The 22,156-nt window shown below is 45.3% G+C and overlaps 1 protein-coding gene across 2 annotated transcripts in view; it reads left to right on the forward strand.

Moving 5' to 3' along the window:
- The window catches only part of olfm2a (olfactomedin 2a), a 49,584-nt gene that overhangs the window by 21,841 nt on the left and 5,587 nt on the right, over window positions 1-22,156 (forward strand). Inside the window, exons 1-3 of one of the 2 annotated variants that reach the window (XM_019875759.1) lie at window positions 2,428-2,790; window positions 15,981-16,130; window positions 21,146-21,301. In XM_019875759.1, the coding sequence (XP_019731318.1) occupies window positions 2,647-2,790; window positions 15,981-16,130; window positions 21,146-21,301 (450 nt within the window). In that variant the 5' untranslated portion in view covers window positions 2,428-2,646. Of the gene's footprint in view, window positions 1-2,427; window positions 2,791-15,980; window positions 16,131-21,145; window positions 21,302-22,156 lie in introns of those variants that run through there. The other variant, XM_019875760.1, reaches the window with a different exon arrangement.

Raw genomic sequence — 22,156 nt, forward strand, 5'->3', positions numbered from 1 at the left:
AGGCTGCCCCATGCCCCCCTCCATTTCCTTGATGCCCTGCCGCGAGGTGACAGCGACCTGCCACCAGGTTTGGATTGAAAGAGCCTGGGGGGGTAGCATGCAACGCCGGCTCTAGCCACACGGGGGCACAATTACACTCTGTCTTCAACTTCAAACTCAGGTTCGCCTGCAGGTGAGCTGAGTAGTGCTGACATTCAAAAAAAAGAGATGGGGGGGGGGTGTCTCTTGTCATGTGACAGGGACAGCCTGAAGGTGCTCATATCACTCACGAGGTGACGGGTGTGTGTGTGTGTGTGTGTGTGTGTGTGAACACACACACACACACACACACACACACACACACTACAGCCCGGGGCAAATTTGCAACCCATTGTCCGTTTTGTAGTGACCCGCAGCAAGAGGCGGGTTCGACGGGAGATTCATTATTTAGGGCAATTTCACCGCAGCACACCGAAAATCCATCCATCCGCTTTCCACACAGTTAACCACCGTTTAGTCACCTAGCATCCATTGCTCGCAGAAAAATTGTAAATCGTATTTTCTGTTTTTGTGCTTAGAGCATTCAGATCTGGCAGCATCTTGCTGTCAATGAAGTATGTTGAAGTGAGTTGAGAAGTTTGATTAAGTTGTGCTTTGTTGTCATTCTCTGGCATCTGTAGGCTATCACAAATCTTTTTTTGGCTGGGTGTCAATTACTCGCAGAGTAACTATCAGCAGGAGGGGCTCGGTCGCATGATAAGGCGGATAGAAGAGAAGCTACAAAAGTGGCTGCGGGATTGAGAAGTTTGATTAAGTTTTTATTCTCTGGCATCTCTAGGCTATCACAAATCTTTTTTTTGGCTGGGTGTCAATTACTCGCACAGTTTAACAACTAACTTTCACTGTACTGTACTGCTTATTCTCTTGTTCAGGATTGCGGTTTGTTGAAGCATATCCTTGCTGACATCAGGCAATGGGCAAATTGCGCCATGGACTAGTCGCCAATCAATTACAGACGACATGAGAGAAGGGCAACCGCTTTCACATGTCTACAACTGGGCGTTTGTTGTTGACACACAAGTTGAGTATTTACTTTGGAGTATAAGGCGTACCTTCAATGAATGAATAAAACAGTTTTCCAATATAGGCCGTGTCGCATGATAAGGCGGACAGAAGAGAAGCTACAATAGGCGTCTTGTCGTACGGAAAATACGGTAGTCTTCTTCATAGAAACGGCAACATAAATCTCGTTTACATGAAATTGTGCACATCACGTGACTGTAAAACTGTTCTGATGAAACGTGGTGGCGCATGTAGACATCAGGTCGCAATAGGTCACGTCAAATGTAAACAGTTGATCCCAGTTCTTCATTTTTAAATACTACGTCCAGGAAATCAGAATATTGATTTATATCAGGATTATAAGGCGCGCCGTCGGCTTTTGAGAAAATGCAATGATTTGAGGTGCGTCTTGTCGTACGGAAAATACGGTAGTCTTCTTCATAGAAACGGCAACATAAATCTCGTTTACATGAAATTATGCACATCACGTGACTTTAAAACTGTTCTGATGAAACGTGGCGGCGCATGTAAACATCAGGTCGCAATAGATCACGTCAAATGTAAACAGTTGATCCCAGTTCTTCAATAGGAACGATTTCATTCGGAATGACAAAAAAATAAAATAAAATTAATTCAATGTAAACCTGGCTAAAGAATGCTAAGAGTCACCAGGAGGCCAGTTTGCACAACATCAGGGAATTGTTAGAATATCTGAGAATGCATTCGTCATTATTTGACATGATATTCCTCATTTTGCCTGGAGTGACAGCATCTCACTGGGCTGCAAGCCACGACGGATCAGCTATCAATTTTACATCACGCAGCAATTGAATCCCCGATCACGTCAATCTAATCTTCAGACGTCCTCCGAGCATCAAGGGAACAGACGGACGCTGACAAATGAGACGTCACGACGTTGACAGCAGCGGCTGCGCGTTACCGGTTGCGTCGGCGGTTCGCCGGACCACCTGCTGGACCGCCGGCAACCTTTTTAAAAGCATTCCGCTGCATTGATCCGCTATAGACGCCGGTCGATGCTGCCGGAAAGTCGCACTTTGGGAAATGCGGCGCACACTTTGATGTCTGCGCCTCTAATATGGACACACACACACACACACACACACACACACACACACACACACACACAAACACACACACACACAAACACACACACAAACAAGCACGTCACACACACACACCAGGTTATGAGCCATAAAAAGAACTGAGAAATGTCAGCGAGAGCCGAATGGGAACGAGTGGATATAAGCTGTTTGGGAGGGGATGAGATGTGAAGCAGCCAATGTGCTGTTCTGAATCTCGAGGAGGCGAGGAGGGAGGGTGGCTTGCGGGGGGGCGGTGAGGGGGTAAGGCTCAGGATGTCATTCCGAGAGGGAGGATTCCTGCGTGATGCTGCTCTCCTCTAACAGGTCTCGGCAAGCAGCGAGTCCGGTACCGACATCAGCCGGCTGATCAGCTCCCGTTCCCGCTCAGGCTGAGCCGGGAACCGAACTGGCCGGAGCGAACTGGGCTTGGGAGAAGAGAAGGGTTTTAAAGGGTGGGTCATCCGGGGGTTCCCCCCCCCCTTAACCCCCGTAGGAGGCAAATATGAGCGTTCCCATGTTAAAGATCGGGGCGGTGCTCAGCACGATGGCCATGGTGACCAACTGGATGTCTCAGACTCTACCGTCTCTGGTGGGACTCAACGGGACCGCCATCTCCAGAGGGGGCACATCCGAGAGGATTGTTAGTGTGGGTATCACTTACTTTTTTTTGGCGGGGGGGTAAGTGGGAGAAAGTGAAAGATTTGGCTGCCATTTGAGTTGTGTGTTGCGCTGCTGCTCCAAGAGTCCGTCGTATCCCCTCCCACCCTCCGAGGAGGGCGACGACGGAGGTCGACGTGCATGCGAGAGCATTGTTTTTGACTGAAACGATCGCACACCGCGCCAGAGTCGTCGTCATGATGCGGCTGTTCATGCCGAGTGATGGTGAAAAGCAGTGGACGGGCATAGCGGTGTTTGGATGTTTAATGATGTGTGCATTTGTGTGCGTGTGAGTGTGTGTGTGTGTGTGTGTGTGTGTGTGTGTGTGCGTGCGTGCGTGCGTGCGTGCGTGCGTGTGTGTGTGTCTCACTTCGTGTGAAGGGCTGATGGCATCACGGTGGGACAAAAAATGGTGCTCACGGGGGATGTGATCGATGTCAATGAGGAAATGCAACTTGGCTTTTGTAAAGCGGATGGTCATGGATGACTTGTGGTGCTGTTCAAGGGTTTTTTTTGTTGTTGTCGTCGTTCTTTTGCTCATTGTTAAACTGCTTGTTTTTCTTTTTGTGAAGTGAAATGGGTGGTCCGCAACCATTCTTATTGTTACTTTTGATCTGAAAAATGGAATTGAATCGGCCTGAAATGCCCGGAAATGTTGAATTGAGTCGACTGAAGTGGAATGAATTCAAATCTCAAGCGAGAAAAAGAAACCAAAGAAAATCCAATGAATTGAATGAAAGTGAACTGAATCGACCAGAGGAGACTCAAAAGCTGAATGAATTGAGTTGAAACAGTCGAACAAAACCAAACGGAATCCGACAGATTCAAACGGAACCCTCCTGAATTTCACCCAATGGAATTCGACTGAATTGAAAAGTGGAATAAAGTGAATTGAATCGCAATACGATGATCAGAAGTGAATACGACACATAGAGGCTTTATCTTCACGAGGGATTGCGGGGCGTGCTGGACCTTATCCCGACCGTCTTCGGGCAGTAGGCGGGGGACACCCTGAACCGGTTGCCAGCCAATCGCATGCCGCAAATAGACGAACAACCATCTGCGCTAACACTCACACCTCGGGTCAATTTTGAGCGTTCAATCAGCCTGCCACGTATGTTTTTGGAATGTGGGAGGAAACCGGAGTACCCGGAGAAAACCCACGCGGGCCCGGGGAGAACATGCAAACTCCACACAGGAAGGCTGGGAATCGACCCCACGACCTCTGCACTGTGAGGTCGACACGCTAACCACTGGTTCACCATTATTATTATGATTATTATTATTATTGTTCTTATTTTAAAATTCTTTCAGGCAGCTTATCATGTTCAGGTCACAGGGTGCATGAGGGTCAATGTCGAAAAAGGTGAATCACGTGTTGGCCGTTGTCGAACAGCAACGATCGTGTTCAGCGACTTTAGCGCAATTTGTGAATTTATATTCCATTAAAATGCACACGCTCCAACTTGGCACCTTTGCCGACACCGTGAGGTGAATTCATTTATCATTTTCTGCGATCCCTGACTGATGAGCTTTCATCCCGAGCACGTTTTCAAATGGCCCCGCGCCCGAAACTGCAAATGCGGCGTTCTGTTCAAATAATGGAAGGAAATTGAACGTCCCGAGAGATGGGGAGGCCATCTGGATATGAACCACACGCACAAGCGCCCGCCCGCTTGTACGTGTGCGTGTCTATTTTATTTTCTTTATTTTTTGTTGGTTCAACCGAACATACCGAATGTTTGTCTTAAGGGGGGTGCAAGGTCCATCTGTTTCCAGGAGACTTTCATATTTAATCATGTTTTAGTCAAAAGTGTAATCATAAAGTGGAAGAAATACACGACTGAGCCTAAAGTCCTTTTAACTTTTTTTTTTTTTTTTTTTGGTTCCAACATATCTCAGCAGGCTATTTGCAGTAAAACGTTACCGGTGCGCAGAGTGTGAGCAGGCTTTGAATTATTTACACCGCTAAACTCGGAAAATCCTGCCCAACTTCCACGTTTCCCTTCAGGGTGCGCGCCCGCCTTTTTGCTCGTAATCCATCCATTCACTTATCTCGCTCGCCGTCAAGAAAAGAGCTGAAATGTCTCGCCGGCAAACTCCGAATTCTGACCGAGACCCCGTGGCTGAAGTATTTTGCATTTCAAAGAGACGGTCGGCGTGAAAATATACATAGTTATGAGGAGAGATTTGATTTCGGGGGTATTGTGCCGGCGCCTTTCATCAGCGTTAGATCAAAACCGAGAGGCCGAGTTTGATAGCGCCTTGAATCGTTAGCGTATGTGATGGCAGATAATCTCCCTCCGACCCCCCTCATAAAGAATAAAAAGTTGAACGCCTCATCGGGTCTCATCACCATTAACGAGACGTTTTCCCGTCGTGACTCACCCAAGCGCGTTTGGTGCTCTTATCAAAAGACGACGCGGCAACGCTCTTTTGACACCGGAGCGTTAGCTAGCACGCCGCTGGCGACCGAGCGGCTTCTTCTGCATCCGCGTCCTACATTCGCTTCCGCTCGCAGCTCGAGTTCAGCGTCTGGTCCGCTGCGCTCTCGGCGCCACCCCCGGGTGAACGGCTTGATGTCAGGAAACGCAACGCTGCCTGGATGCTTGTGCGCATCTGGATAGTGCAAAAGTGTGTTTTCTTAATGAGTGCGAAAGGCCCTGAAAGTCTTTCCCGTTGACACGGAATCGGGAGATTGCCACTGACTCAATTTTCTACTCCAGGAGATTTCCTTTTAAACGCTGCGTAAGATTGAGACAGTTTCTTGGCCGAGGAAACGGCACAGAAAAGACAACATGATGAAAACGGCGAGATTTACAAGTGAATTCGATAATTTGGTTCGAAATACGAGAGCTCGGACTCGCAGCCAAAATCTGGATTCGAGATTCGTTGACCGTTTAAGCAGCAAATCCCGAATCAACTCGGATGGGTTACTCATTCTACTTTTGCCCAAAAACAAGTCATTGTTTTATTTATTTTTTATTTTTTTAAAGTCCCATCAGCAAGCCAATAGTTTGGGCCATGTGTATGTCAGGGCGACACAGTGCAGAGGTGCCGGGTTCAATTCCGGCCCCGGCCTTCCTGTGTGGAGTTTGCATGTTCTCCCCGGGCCTGCGTGGGTTTTCTCCGGGTACTCCGGTTTCCTCCCGCATTCCAAAAACATGCATGGCAGGCTAATGGCAGACTCTAAATTGTCCCGAGGTGTGATTGTGAGCGCTGTTCGTCTAATGTGTGCCCTGCGATTGGTTGGCGACCGGTTCAGGGTGTCCCCCGCCTACTACCCGCATTTTATATGCAGCACTTGTTCTTATTTTTTTATTAATTTTGCGTGGGAGCATTCAAATTTGGCAGGTTTGTTGATTAGCGACACTCCTCGCTGTGCTGTGTCGAATTTACAAGACAATTTTTGGTTTCACTTCACACTGTCTTAAATCGTCTGAATTAATTAGATAGCCTAATAAGAAAGCTCGAATAGTAATCAGTCGAGCGCAGACCTCAAAGACTGGAAAAAAAACTCGTCACAGACTATTTTGGTGTTTAATTGCTTATTTGTCCATGACTCAGCCGGGCGACTTCCTCTTTCATGGCCATCCACATGAGAACAAAGCAAATGGTGAATATTCACCGAGCGGGGAATGCTCTCAAAAGTCACTTCCTTTTTCGACAGACAGACCGCGCACAATTCGTATCGATTTATATGAGAAAAAGTAAACTGCGTTAATGCATTGAAAACCACCAGAGCATGCGCTTCTTGATTATGATAATCAAATAGTCGTCTTTACTCATCCCTTCAATGGCTAAAATTTCGGTTTTCCACCTTAGCAGCATTTTTATGGCAAAATGGAAGGCGGCAAGCACGTAAGAACGCAACATCAAAACTAAAAAAAAATCCAAGAATTGGAACAAGATTGACATCATCAATCGTCTACATTGCCCTCGCCCTCCCAAATCAGCTTTCCGATCAATGACAGTATTTACACCGAAACGAATAAATAATAAAAGCAGCTTCAAAAAACACATCTACACTTGGGCACACGACGAAAACGAAGCAAGCTAAATTGTGAGAGCCGAGATGCATCTGCATTGACTGAATTAAAAGAGTGTCAATAAAAAAATGTGTGTGAGATAATGTGAATATATTGACTTCTAGACCCGTGTGTGTTATCTTCAGTGAATTAAAAAAAGAAAAAAAATCTCTGAGGCAGCTGACAATGAATTTTTTTTTTTTTTAACAGCATACCAAATCAAAATGTGATTGAGGTCAATATGGCGCTTGTCTGTCAAGCGCTGTAAACTTTTACATCCACCGCGCGGCCCCATAAAGCAAATTGTGTTGATCGATTGCAGGCCGTTGATTAAACAGCGCTCCGGATTTTATTGGAGCAGTTTTTTGCGGCAATTTACAGCTTTCGCTTGGAATTTGTAGAGCCGCAACGCGTGACGGGATTTGAAACAATTAGCCATCTTGTCATTGGTGATTGGCTGCGAACATCAAGGGGAACTGGGGATGGGCATCGTCAATTACGGCGTTGTATTTGATCATCAAGAATTCCGGGCACATCGACCATCAGAGGCGCTGTTGAATGAGTCATTTGAAGATTACGGCTCTTGAAACACGGGTTATATGCGGAATATAAGGCACACCCGCAAAGAATGGCCTATTTTAAAACTGTTTTCATATATCAGGTGCACCGCATTATAAGGCCCGTAGAATAGAGGCTACAATAGGGGTTGCGTTATGCAGCCACTAGATGGAGCTACGCTAAAAGGAATACAATACAGCTTTATTGCAGAACCACCGCACCTGTAACAAAGCTCTTTACAGAACATTTAAAATACTATGTCCAAGAAATCTGAATATTGATCCACATATAAGGCGCTTAGGATTAGAAGGTGCACTGTTGGCTTTTGAGAAAATGGAATGCTTTTGGGTGCACTTTATAGTGCGGAAAATATGGTAATTCATTGCGACTCCTGGTGTGCATGACTTGGCCACTTGGGGGCAGCATAACACTGTCATGCAGTCGCAAATGAAGAAAGCTGCAGTATTGTTGGTCATTTTATTTCATATTGTTGTATCGTCTGTCTACAAGTACTGGTGGAATGTTTGTGTTCATCAACCCATTAAAGTGTGAAAACGACTATTGAGGGTATTCGTTAGCCCAACTATAGTGTTTTGCGTCGTGCGTTAGCATTAAGATAGCAGGAGATATAGCGGTGTGGTTGTTTTAAATACGCAATGAGTAACTTTCATTTGATGTTTAGTTTGACAGTTTGAACTTCAACTGGGAGTGGCCTTAAACAACTTGACGGCGTATCTTGCGAAAACTTGCCGGTCAATCATGATCGCAATATCGTGATACTATTTGCAAACTATCGTGTTGATATCGTATTGTAGTAAAGCATGACCCGATAACTCACACAGGGATGATATGCTCAAATGAACCATCGAGTGTGTTCTAACAGTTGATCTCGTGTTTTTCGCCCGGCTCATCGCACCTCCTCTGCTCAACACCAACCGCCATCGCCATTTCGTGCGCAGTAAACAGCTGAGCGGAGGCCAAGAGCCTGTCAGGCCCGTCGCGGCGGTAGACCTCGCAGCCGGCTCCGGGCCTTAGATGCGGCATCGGGCATCATTTGGCATCGTTAGTCTCACTAAGAGTTGGCCGACGGAGCCCCGAAACAGACTTGACGACGCACGTAACACATCTGTGCACCCCCTACGCCCCTTTGGAACAAGGAACGCCAGATGGAAAGTTGGCACCACGGTGCGAGTGATGGAGTGGGGAGGTATGAGGATGCAGCGGTGTTCAGCTCGGTTTGTGCCAGTTTTATGTCAGTCGAGTACAGCGAGCAAACCCACGTATTTGCAATTTGCGATTCAGTGACCACAGGAGTAAGATCTGGTAATCCCCCCCCCCCCACCCCAAAAAATGGCATTTTACTGTAGACATTTCACTAATTCTGTGTTGCTTGAGAATATTTTGTTTGCCTCAGGTTCCATTGCCCTGCTTCGGTTTGCTCATCCTATGCTCAGTTTTTAGCCTGGGCGGGGGGTGCAGAGGTGGATATTCCAACAGTTTCAGCAAAGCTTCTAAAGCCCGAGCTCAGAGGTCAGCATGGAAGTGCACATTGCCACCAGAGAGGCATGATTTTGTTCACAAATCATTCTATGAATGTTCTGACGAATAAGACAAAAAGTGAGCCATTTTGGAAAACTGCGTGCGTCTTTCAGGACAAAATGGCAGCAATGTCCATCAAGGTATCGTTTCGAGAAATGTCGTCTTCTGAAAGAGTGGAAGAGCTTACTGCGGCACAGCGGGGGGGGGTGAAATAAGCAAGTGTTCCAATACTTTTGCTCAAATCAAGTCTTGAAAAAGTCAAGAAACAAACAAGCAGCCCCATAGAGAGATGACCCCATTTCTTTCAACAAAAAAAAAAAAAAGTGTTTTCGGGTTACCTCACGCTGGTTTAAAGATGGCACCTGAATGTTGCGTCACCAGTAGTCGGGTGTCCCGATTCTAACCGAGACTCACAAACTCAGCTCGATGCTTCACGTAAGCGTTCCCAAAAGTACATCTCTCACTCCCGCCCCACCTTTGTTTCTCTTTCTCACGCCGTCTCCCGCAGACGTCACGGCGAGTTCAGCCGACGCCGTGGCGGGTCGCCTCGATTTGCCGCCGTGCTTAGGAAACTTCTAATGGACTTCCAGTCATGCTCATAAAAAGTATCGAGCGGCAGATTTATGATCTCATTTACCCGGGCCTGTACAGCAGCCAGCTCCAGGGTCGCTCTAATGAAACACCCGAGGAAGCCCATCCTCTCGACAGCGATACCTGCAGCTCACACGCCTAATTGGATAATCCCACTGAACTTTGTACATCATTAAGGGCCCCACGGCTTCATCGCGGCTGCGAGATGCGCAGGTAATTTCAGAAGTTGATTAGTCCGATGCCGCGATGCCCGCCACTAAATTCTGCACTTTCTCTGCTCCATTCATTTTAGTCGCCATGTGTTGACGGCCAATGTGTGATTGCCAAATATCTGTAAAGGCGGCGGGTTGCAACTACCGGGCCACAGGCTATTTGGTACACAGCCTCGCAGAGTGACTGCACACAAAAAAATATCTCGGAGGGAGTTTGAAATAAAACTTGGGTTGGTGAAAAAAAAAAAAGACAACTTCATAGCATTATAAAACCTCTGTTCATTGTTCAAAGATGGGCTATAATTGTCAAATTCTTTCAACACATTTATGTACATTCACACTGATTTTGCCAACAATGCTAAACACTTATATTACTGCAGCTTAGTTTTTTTGATGTTTTTTTTTAACCATCCTTGCCAGGAATTCAGGCACCCTGTAACCTGAAATAATGATAAGATGTCCACTGGGTTAAAAGGACATATCCATGAGAATAAAGAAGGTCTGGTCACGCAGGATTTGCTCATGATATTGCGTGAACGCAATGAAACAACGAAACAGGATTGCAAACATTACATTCCAGTCAATCTTTGTCTTGATATTTCAAACAATGCAACATGGCATGGCAGTATTTTACTGTTGGATCCCTGAATTTGGCTGGTTATGGTGTGGAAGGCGGCTCTTGGATGGCTACATCAGCGCTATAGCTAATTAACACCCCACCCCAAGAGCGCCACACTGGATCGGACACGGGAAACAAGAGAACTGATATTCAGGTTGTTCCGACAAATTGATATTCACGAAGCGCTAACTGCCGCCGAGCCCCAAAGTCGCCGTCGTCAAAAGGCCCGCAGCAATAAAGTCCGCCGCGGCCAAATTAGCCGCCATAAATGGCAGTCTAGTAAACTTGTTTTGTGAGTGTCAGCCTTTCAGACGGTCACTCGCAGTTTAGTGGTTTCTGTCACGGGTTTTGATGGCAGGGGAGAATGAAACAGTGGCGTCGCCGCAAAAAGCGTCGAAAACAAAAATGGTCGTAAACGGACGCCCGATTGATTTTTCATCATCTGTCCTCCGCGACACACTCGCTCAAATCAATGTCGCCGTCTTCTCCGCCCCGATGCTCTCACCGTGCATGACTGGAACAGCTTCATGTCTGTCACTTGCGTATTCTATTTTATCCTCCACTGCTACCTGATCCATTTTCGTGACAGTGAACGCAACGCCTCCTCTCTCCCTAAGTGGGACAACCTTTGCAAAATTGACTTTCTGACGGGTTCAAATGCTTTTAGTGTCTTGATGAGAGCTCCTTTTTCAAGCCCCTCCCCGGCTCTCAACTCTGCTTCCTCATGTAGAAGCAAGCAGCCGACCACAGCGCACACTGGCTGGCGAGAGGATGTAATCCGGTCTGTTGAGTGAAGGGTACAAGGAGATGGCCAAACGTGATTTGGAAGGCACGCATGGAAACCCAGACAGACATGTGGCAAACACTCACTGGTAATATCCAGCCCTTTATTCGGCATACACTTGCAGTGAGACTTATCCCGACATTACTCATGCACTCGCAGGTAAGATCCAGCCCGTCATAAGGATCACACTTGCCTTTAACTCTTTCATGGACAGCGGTTACTTCAGTGGACAGCTTATCATGTTATTAGGTTTCAGAGTGCATGAAAGGGTTAAGATCAAACTCGACCTTACACATACACTTACTGGTGAGATCCTTCCAATAATTAGGTATACACTCGTTGGTTCAGGAGATGGCAAGATGCTGTTCGAATCCACAGGTGAAATCTCGACAGATGGTCGGCATACAGTTGCCGGTGAGATTCAGCCTACTGTTATGCATACACTCGCTGGCGAGATCCATCCCGTAATTAGGCATACACTTGCCATTGAGATTCATCCCATCTCTATGCGTACACTCACTGTTAAGATACAGCCCGTCATGATGCATCCACTCGCAGGTGAGATCCATCTCATAATTGGGCATACACTCGCTGGCGAGATCCAGCCCAACGATACTCAGACTCCAGTGCCAGTATGCATGGTAACAAAAGACAACGTCACGATTGGCCCAGCCGCATACGGGGAGGGATGAGGGCTGGCTCACAGCAGTCGGCGACATATGCTGAGTAAAGTTGTCGCCGTAGTGGGGGTGGACAGGTCATCGTGTTTGCAGATGACATGCACTCATCTGGACAGTAAGTGAAAAGTGCATGAAGCGTTGACTCAACAAGTGTAAAGGGTTTTTAGTGTCTTTATGGGCACTTTTTTTTTCCACGCTCCTGGCTCCACTTTCACAGTGGCCATCCTAGCACTGGCCCAGCAGTTAATGGGGCGGGATATACAGACCCTCAATTACTGTACATGAGACAGGGCCACCCCTAAAAACAAACTAATTTCAACAAGACAAGAAAGTTTCCGACATAGTTGGTGTGTGTAGTTGTATATGTATTGATCGAGTCAAGGTCATGCTATTAACACTTTCAGGGACAGGGATGGTTGCTCTGGTGAGCTTAAATAAATACGCTGTTTAAAAAAAAAAAAGAAAAAAAAAAGGCACTACATGCAATTTGCATCCTGGTGAATCCATCTCTCTCTAAAACGCTCTTCCTGAGCGGGCGAGTTAGAGGCGAATGGAAATGAGAACAGATTCAAATGCACTCTTAATTTCAGGCCGGCGTAGTGAAATATTAATACGCAGGCAAATTGTTGCTGAGAAGCTTGTGGGGGGTAAAAAAACTCCAAAAACAAAACATGAAGTGCAGCTTGAGGTTGGAAATTGAGTGTTAAAGCAAGAGGAATGACTTCCAGCATCAGATAAAATGAAAATTATTGCTCAAAATGTGATCCACTGTTTAAAGAAAAAAAAAAAAAGACAAAATGTACATCCAAGGATTTCTGCAACCGTTTGCATGAGCCTTGAAGGAAAGAAACAAATGAGGCAATCTCTCCGAAGCGCGGCACAGCCTCACCGTTAAGTGCCCGCTGCAGACAGAGGCCATTTTTTTTTCTTCACCTGTTAAGCCCGCAACAAGAAGCCGACGTCACCTGCTCGCACGCCTCCTCACATACAAACTAAAAGCACGCCCACACACATCTGCAGCAATGCATCGCAGCCGCGCTCCTTCCCAAACAAATGCTAACTGGGGGACTCTGTCGCATATAAAAAGCCGTGCATAATTAAAAAGGCCTCGGAGAGGGTTTGTGCAAATATATAGACGCTCACTGAAAACACGCACCAGTGGGGTCACGCTGCAAGCAGAACAATAGACGCAAGACTCGAAAGCAGATCGCACATCTGATTTGCGTCTTTGAGCGATAGGAGAGTCGATTGAAAAGCGCAGTCACAAGACTGAAAGAAGGTTTTAAAGCAGAGGCCACGAGACTAACCGCACTTCGATTGGGAAACGCCATGCCAGATAAGAGTTTTGAAGCGAGTCCTCAAAGAAGAAAATGCAAATTAAAAAGAATAATAACAATAATAATGAATTCTTAAAAACGAAGGTCCAGCACTGAACAAGTTGGGCAACCAATCCAAATCCGATTTCCTTCTCGAGGCCACACCCCCTGGACTCTCAAAGTCAAACAGGAAGTAGCACATGAAAAGCACAAGAGACTCAATTAATGGCCACTCTTTGGTCAGGAAACTTGCATCCATCCATCCAGTCCGAAATAATTGTTTTTTATTGCATTTCATTAGATTTCATGAATTTTTTTTTTCTTGTATTCAACAAATTCTCTGAACCTCATTTCATCCATAATATTTATTTTTTAAATTTATTTTGTGTGCATGTCTTTACACACACACACACACACACACAGACATATATATATATATATTTATATATATCAGCTTTTTAATAATAATAAAAGAAAAAAAATAGATTAAATTGTATATGTGCTGTTTTTATTAGTTTTGCTAGCCCAGAAAGAAGTGCATGTTTTTTTTTTTTTTTATATACTAGCACCCACAATGCTTTCCTCCCAATTCATTTAATCATAAAAATTTGAAATGAACTCGCTCAGAAAGAGTGACAGGAGAAAGGAAATGAAGACACGGCGGGTGGAGATTGCGTGTGTGTGCGTGCGTTTGTGCGCGGTGGCTGCTTCAGACTCCAACGAAACACCCTTTCCGAGTTCCCCCGGCAAATAAAAATTCCCTGTGATCTGCGGAGCAAAGACGACATGACTTGGAGGGAAGCGAGCGACTTTATTTGCCGCCTTCTGCCTGCACTTATGTTGGATGGCTCTTTAATTTCATCCCCAAAATGGCCAATCCTTCTCTCGTTACATTTTAGCCTCGTCTGTCCAGAGCGAGCGCAGATGTGAATGAAAGGGTCAAGCCGGCATATACATGCGTCTGTCTGTGTGTGAGTGTGTGTTTGCCAGCACTCAGCACTACTTCTTATTGGATTAGTCCAAGAGGGACATCCACCCTTTCAGCCACCCACCCGAGTTGGTTATTGATCGGCGGACAGCTCTATTTCCTGCCAGCTTCCAAACATATCGGCGCGTCTGTTTTCCACTCCATTGCCGCATCACGCCTCTTTTACTTTGAAATGTTGCTTCTTGATCTTCCATCGAGCTCTTAATTAGTCACCCCGGTCTCATGCGTCGCAATCCGTGCTGTTGTCCTTTTCCATTAGGGTGTGGAAAACGATCACTCTCTCTTTTAGCTTGTTGCCGGTTTTCTTTTTTTCAATTTGCCTCGACGACTGCATGAAGTTAGCTTGGCAGGTTAAAAAAATGTTCTCAGGCAATAAACCAGACTGATTTTTTTGTGTGTGTGTGTTTTGTTTTTGTCATATTGAAAGGCCACTTGTTGCTAGACAGACTTCCGAAATTGCCGTGCAAGTGTACTACTCACTATGTTGTTTCCTTGGTAACTTGACACTTAACACCAGAACAGCAGAAACAGGGAGTCAAATAAACATATATGGGAAATTTTTTTTATTCAATCTTGACTTTTTTTTTTTTTTTTTTTGCAGTCTGAGGCTATCTCGGCGTCTAGTGGGGAATCTATTGTGAACATTTGCAAATTCATGTGCATCCGTGCTTGGAATGGGCATTACCGAATGCGTGTTATTGTTTCAAGATGGTTTCTGCCAAGAAATCTCTTCATGATTATAAATTACCCATGCATGTGAATGGGCCCCTTGCTTAATTAAAAAAAAGTAGATTTTTTTTTTTCCTTGTATGCGAATGTTTTTTTTCTTTTATAAAAACACTATTAACATTCATTGTCCGTTTTCTATATGATAACATATGTACAAAATGCATTATTGCACTTCAATGTTGGTTTGCTGTCCAGCAGTTTTGTGCTGTCCTTGAATGGTAATTTTTATACAAAAGAACCTTTTGCACTTGGGGAAAAAAAAGAAATCACAATATATGTTTTTTTTTTTCCTTGTGAAACGATTCAATTTCACGCCATTTGTTCGAAAACCATTACGCATTCATTCCGAAGTATTCGGTATCTCTGTTCATTCATCTATGTCAGGGACGTATATATTGACAGGCGGAACAATGAAATGCTTTTCCATTAGACGGCCACCTGTTGCTTTTCCTCCTGGAGAATAAGTCGCGTCTTACAGCTTTGTGTACGATTGAACAGATTGAATTTGTGTGCCAATTTGAGACAATCCATCAGATCGGCGTTATTTTTGTTTGGTGGCGTGCCGTGAGATTTTTCGGGAGATCTACGGGAAATGAAAAAATTGATCGTTCCTTCCCCCGCCCCATTATTCAATCAAAGGAAAACCTCTCTCCTCAAACTCTCCTATCGTGTGTTGACGTCGGAAACACCCGCCGGCCTCTCTCGCTCGCTCTCTTGCTGTGCTGCTCTCCACTCAAAGCTAAAATTAGACGGCAAGAGATTCTCAGCAGTTGCCCGGATCAATTGCCATTAATTGCCTTTGGGGAAGAACAACTTTTGACGGGGCCGCGAGAGCCAAAGAGAATCCCAAAGAGAAATTATGACTCTAACAGCTAAGTTGCGTTGACAGAATGGGCACAACTAATCCTGATACGGAATGAATGAAACATCTTTTTTCCTCATCCACACGGGATAAAGAAGTGTGAGATGATTGAATCGCTTTATAAATGTTTCATGGGGGGCTGTACATGTTTCGCCGTTGATACACGCTGACAACATCAAGTCGCTGACGTGTCCGCAAACGCAGCAAAGTCAAACAACGAGCGACAGAAGCGCCCACTCAAGTGTTTTCCCATCTTTTTGGTATGTTCCGCAGGCGCTGTACCCGAGTCCCGAAGAAGGTTGGCAGATCTACAGCTCGGCTCAGGGCGCAGATGGAAAGTGTATCTGCACGGTGGTGGCGCCAGCTCAGAACATGTGTAACCGCGACCCACGCAGCAGGCAGCTCCGCCAGCTCATGGAGAAGGTGACCAGCTTTGAGACGCTAACTGACAAACGCAGGCTGTCCCGCGCGCGACGACGCAAATTGCTCATCCATTTTTTCAAATAGAAATCGCTGAAAATGAGTCATTGGGCAAAGGCTAGTACATGTACGAAGAATTTGAAAAGTGGAAGGAAAAACAAACAAAAAAAATGTTCTTCTTGGTATTAGCTTGACGATATGCAGCAGTTTGACAAATCATGAAGACGTAATCAAAGAAGAGGTTTGAAGCTGTTTCATGATCACGCTGTGATTTTTGAAACGAGTAAACTTAACGCCAGCTTAATGCTAGCATATCATGGAACTTGCCATAGACGCGCTGACGGTTAGCATCAATGGTCGCGGTTTTTACAACATCTTAAGCAAGGTGGAGCAACGCATTTCGACTGATAATATCATACTTGCCGGCGTAGATTCTTTATCCTCTCCAAAAAATGATTACGGCAACTTACAGAGTATTCGTAGTAGTAAAAGTATATGTTACTCCCTTTTGTGTCTCCGTGACTGTATCATACTGCCTCCTGGTGGCTAACGTGGGCACACCAGAAGGAATCGCACACCGAATTGGGTTGCAGCATTAAATCATGATGCACAAAGACTGTTGAATTATGTTATTATTGTTAAATGCTATTTTTTTAAAGAACAATAGCAAACGGCAGTCGCGCCAGGTTTGAAAAGCACATCATAGCAGTGGTAAATTCATTTTTGAAGTAAGTTTTTTCCCCCCCCCCGACTTGCGGGTGCAGTGTGATTTCTTTTATATTTTTAGATCGAGGTGAGAGAATGCGCTGGAAACAACTTCACACACTTCCAAGTGCGTCTCAACAAGCGGAAGTAACAGCTCGATAAGTCACCTCTGCCGCGTCGTCTTTTGAATGCGGGCAAAGGGAGGGCCATAAAACACACGCGGCCCGACATTGATGTGCTCTTGCGAGGGAGGCGGGGCTAAATTGAGATGCAAGAAGGGTCTCGGCTTGGCCCCCGCCGGATCTGGCTGGCGCTTGAATCCACATATTGCATTCTGCCTCGTTGGAAGTTTGTCTTTCCCCAGACGGATGGCTGTGTCTGCTTGCGTCTTCAAGCGCACAAAATTTACACAGACTTTGACAGAAGCACTGACTGGGGACAAACTATGGGGATTGGGGGTCGGGGTGGGGGGGCAGGAGGGGGGGGTAAGACTACAGAGAGAAAGAAATGAACATTTCATTTTTTTTTTCTGCAGTCTTCTCTTACATATTTTATTCACACAATATACGAGGAAAATTCTCTTATTTGCTGTTTTTGTGTGCAAGCCTCTGAGACACAAGGAGACACGGGTGTCAAACTCAAGGCCCGGGGGCCAGATCGGGAGACACGGGTGTGAAACTCAAGGCCCGGGGGCCAGATCTGGCCCGCCACATCATTTTATGTGGCCCGCGAAAGCAAATCAAGCATGTCAACTTCCATGATGCGTGCTAAAATCTCAACCAAAATGTAAAATGTTATCATATGTGATCAATAAGAGAGTTATAGTAAGCATTTTCTTGTTACCAAACCCCTTATCACAGTAATTAAACAATAGTCGACTAAAACGTTAATATGGACTTTTTATACGGTTTCAGTTATAATGGCCATCGAAGGGAAACGGTCACCAAAATGCGGCCCACGACAAAAATGAATTTGACACACCGGCTCTTTATTGCACCAGGTGCATCCAACTTGTTTCCTTTTGGTGCACCCAAATTTTCCACTGCATTGCATTCGGCACCGATTGCTAAATGATTCGCTAAAATGTGGTCATCCAAAAGTTCTTTACTTGAATCGTGATTCAGCTTTAAATTTGATGGAACTTGCTTCCAAACTTTGAAAGGTATAAGAATTGCGACGGTTTGTGTGGTTGTCTCGCACTTTTTAAGGGGACAAAAATGACGAGACTAATTAACAATCTCGCATTTTCTCTTCAGTTTTATCTTCCCCAAGTTCAATTGATTCTCAATCGATTGCTATTGCATAACTTTCCCGCTTCTCTCGGTATGCGTCAGGTTATTGTCCATCCGCACTGTGAAGCGCCATCCGATGAGTTCTGAAGCATTTGGCTGAATAGGAGCAAAACAATGTCGCCCTGAAACACTTCAGAATTCATCCTGACTCTTTTGTCAGCAGTCGCATCGTGAATAAAATAAAAGCGAGACGGGTTCCGTTTGGCAGCCGTACGTGCCCATGCCATGACGTTACCGCCACCACCGCGCTTCAGTGACGCGGTGCTGCTCTATATTACAACACTCCAGGTTGACATCGGTGTCTTATCAGGTGCAAAGTGGCATGCCTTGTTTGTTGTTCTAACAAAAAAAAAAAAAAAAAAACACTCGAGAAAACATTGGCAATATGCGCTGACACTCACAAAACAATGTAGCGCAATCCATTTTTTAGTATAATTCCGGATTCTGGAATAGTCTGGGGGTGATTACAATTTCAGCCTCTGCCTCGAAGGCGCCAGCTATCAAAGGCAAGCGCTCCCCCCCCATCTAATACAGTCCAGAGTCTGTCCTAATGAGGACACCTGAGGTTTGCGCTATGTGAGATGTACAAAAGCACAAAAGACGTCCTCATTTGGATCCAAAAGCATGCGGAGGAAGAATTTCAGTCGAGCCCATCAGCAAATTCCCTTCACCGAAGTGAAGAAGAGAGACAAGGGACGGGCCGGGCATGTCGAGGTTCAAAGAATTCACAATAGCTCGCCGCCAAAGTCTGTCTGCAGCTTCACGTCAAGCTAGTACAACGTGGTACTGACCTCGGAGGTGCGGCGGGAATGTTCAATGGGCAAGCTTTTGAAGACAGCAGCCCTCCTCACTGACCTGCTGCACTCACTGACTGACTAGAGATATTAAAAAAAAGGAAAAAAAAAAGACTGTGATGGAAAAGCAGGACAGCCTTTGTTCACCAGACACAATAGATTTCACTTTCAAAGAATGGAAGAAGCCGAAAATATAAAATCAACAAATGACTACTTTGATAACAAGGTAGACAATGAGTATGTGTGCGTTCAAGTCACACTGCTTTTTAGAATGTGAAGCTGTTTGCCCTTGTTGAGTCTTCTTGGAAGATGTGTCGCTATAAAGCCAAAAGAAAAGTTACACTTATGTTGACCGTTTGGGCCACAGAATAGGAGACAGATGAGAAAGCTTTCTGTGCGACCTGATAACGTGATAAACTGCCCACTGTAGTAACTGTCCCTCAAAGTGCTAATAAGTTGATTTATCTCTTTGCCGATTTTTTCTCCAATATTTTAACATTATTTAATATAACACAAAATAATGATGAGAATAATTCAAGTACAATAATAAAATAACACCCCCCCCCAAAAAATTGAAAATGAAGAAAAAAAAAAAAGTCATGCCCTAGTCCCCACAAAGTTTGCTTCCATTCTAGTTTCTTTCCGAGTATCTCCGAGCATATCCAAAAGTGAAAAGAACATGTTTTGATGGAGCATGTGGGAGAAGACATGGGCGCAGAGAACAGTAGGCTGGACACAGTCATCGAGTGGGCCGACCGCGGGAAGGCGAACGAGGCATCTGGAGCAACAGACTCGATGCCAAACGGCGACCTTTGAGATTTGGGACTGTTGGATTGAAAGTACCGAATAAACCCTGCGCGCAATTTGGAGGAGTTTGGAGTGGTGCCTGTCGGCGGGAGCGAGCTCGTGGTTTTTTTTTTTTTGGTTTTGTTTTGCTTTGCGACGGTGAGGACACGTGAGCGCCTGCATACGCGGAGAAGACACGAAGCGTTGGTTCAAATGAGCGCTCGATTGAGGGGGCGTGACAGTAGGCCGGTTATGCAGCAGCAAGAGTGGGCTGTCGGCATTGGAGGATTAAACTTAGCGCGCAGCTGAATCGGGAATCAATATCGCAGCCAATCGCGAAGATGAGATTTGCTGTGCGTTCGTTGCGTGCAGTGTCAGAATCATACATGACTCCAGAAGCGCATTCATGTTTGCTTAAAGGAGGCAAACTGTTTTTTTGTTTTGTTTTTTTTTTTTACTCGGAACAAAGTCGCCAGAAATTTATCATTAGTGGTTCTTTGCAGAGGATAAAGACAACATGCCTCTGAGTATTGTTATATTTCTGCACTATTTGTGTTCAGTTAACCAATGCTTAAGGGGAACAGTGCTAACACCATGCTAATTGTTAGCCCGTGTAGCTATGGTGTTTCACATTATAAGCTAAAGTTAAGGTCGCCGAAGCTGTTTGGTTGTTTTAAATACACAACATATCATTCTAGTTTGATGTTTATTTTGACAGTAACCCTCAGCTTTGCAGTTTCTTTGTCCCGCTCTATCGTCCCCACGTTGGTCATTATTCTTCTCTCTCTTGTTGCGTCTGTTCTATTTTGTTGCACCCCGTAGTCCAAATGACAGAGCGATTCTGATTCTCAAGTTGTTTCGCTGAAACGCCTCAGCCAGATGAACTTGCACAGCCCCTGATCCTGAAAAACGCAATTTCCTCTGGATGACCTCCGGATGCTTTGCGTGGGTTTGATCAAACTCGCTCGCTTTGTTATGAGTATGAGCTTGTACCTTCTTCTCTGGGTTAATACAGTTCAAACTAAAATCTAGCAAAAGACAACAACAACAAAAAAAAAAAACCCCTTCGTCTATACATGCCTGCCAAAAATTCCCTCTTTCCCCAGCACATCCTCGCTCTGAACGTAATGGCGCCATTGCCAAATATGGATTAGATCAGGCGAAGGGTCGCAATTCAAATTGCCGTCTTGCTCGCGGGAGAGCTAGCTGACTTTCAATTCGAGATGATTCCCTTTGCGCTGCAAACACTCTTGTTGACAGAGAATCCGAGCAGATGCAATCAGGAGTCAAACAACTGCAGAGACAGCACGTCAGTACCGTTCTGCGAGGTTTTTTTCCCAATGCGAATGAGCTCCAAAACCAGAAAAAAAGCCACATCGGCGAAGATACTAACGACAACATATACAAACGTGCCACATGCGCGCTGTTGTGCTGTCACCAGGTGCAGAATATCAGCCAGTCCATGGAGGTTTTAAATCTGCGGACCAACAGGGACCTCCAGTACGTGAAGGAGACCGAAGGACTGATGAAAGTGGTGGACGGGAGGCTGAAGGTGGCTTCGGACAACCCCCGCAGTCTCAACCCGAAAGGCTTTCAGGTACTCGGCAGCACACCACCTCCAGTGTGTGTGTGTGTGTGTGTGTGTGTGTGTATGTGTGTGTGTGTTCTTACCACAATTGCTTCATGTCATTTCACAGGCAATAAAGTTTTGTATGACTTGAAGCAACACAAACTTCATTTAAAGTTGTGAGTGGCCCTGCTGAATTTTTAAGTGTGGCTATCCTTGTGTGTTCCTCTTTTTAAAGCTGCTGGTTTTTGGAGCCTTTCGATGGAAATGTTTGCACCTTAAATTCTAAAGTTGCTTGCGGAAATGGTTGTCAGTGATGATTTTTTTTTTTGTGTTTGTTTGTTTCTTGCAATTTAATTACCTTGAATAGATCCATCCATTTTCTGAATTCATAGGAAATGAATTGCATCATACCCTCAAACTCAGTCAGACCTTATTTATAAGAATAAATAGCTGAGCTAATGCGACAAATATCCCAAATGAAATTGTTGTGAAAGTGTTGCGTGCCCCATTCCTATTTTTCCCCACATTCTAGTTCACTTTGCTCAATGTCAGGCGAGTATTGGACTTGAGTGGTAGTGTCGAACGTACAATCAATCTCCACCTTATCTCCTTACAAGCGGAGACAAGCCGCGATCGTCTGTCGGGGCCCTTTGTCTTCTTCTCTCTCGCCGGCTGCTAATTCATTCTTCACACCGTTGGGATATGAGATGAAGCATATAATAGTTTGATTAAAGTAAAAATGCAAAACGTGCGCTCCCCCTGGGGACGCGTGAATGTCGCTCAACTGGGTTTTATTCTCCGCGAGGCTTACTGATGTGTGTGTGTGTGTGTGTGTGTGTGTGTGTGTGTGTGTGTGTGTGTGTGTGTGTGTGTGTGTGTGTG

This window comes from Hippocampus comes, unplaced genomic scaffold (assembly GCF_001891065.2).
Source record: "Hippocampus comes isolate QL1 unplaced genomic scaffold, H_comes_QL1_v1.1 scaffold93, whole genome shotgun sequence".
In the NCBI taxonomy this organism is placed as follows: domain Eukaryota; kingdom Metazoa; phylum Chordata; class Actinopteri; order Syngnathiformes; family Syngnathidae; genus Hippocampus; species Hippocampus comes.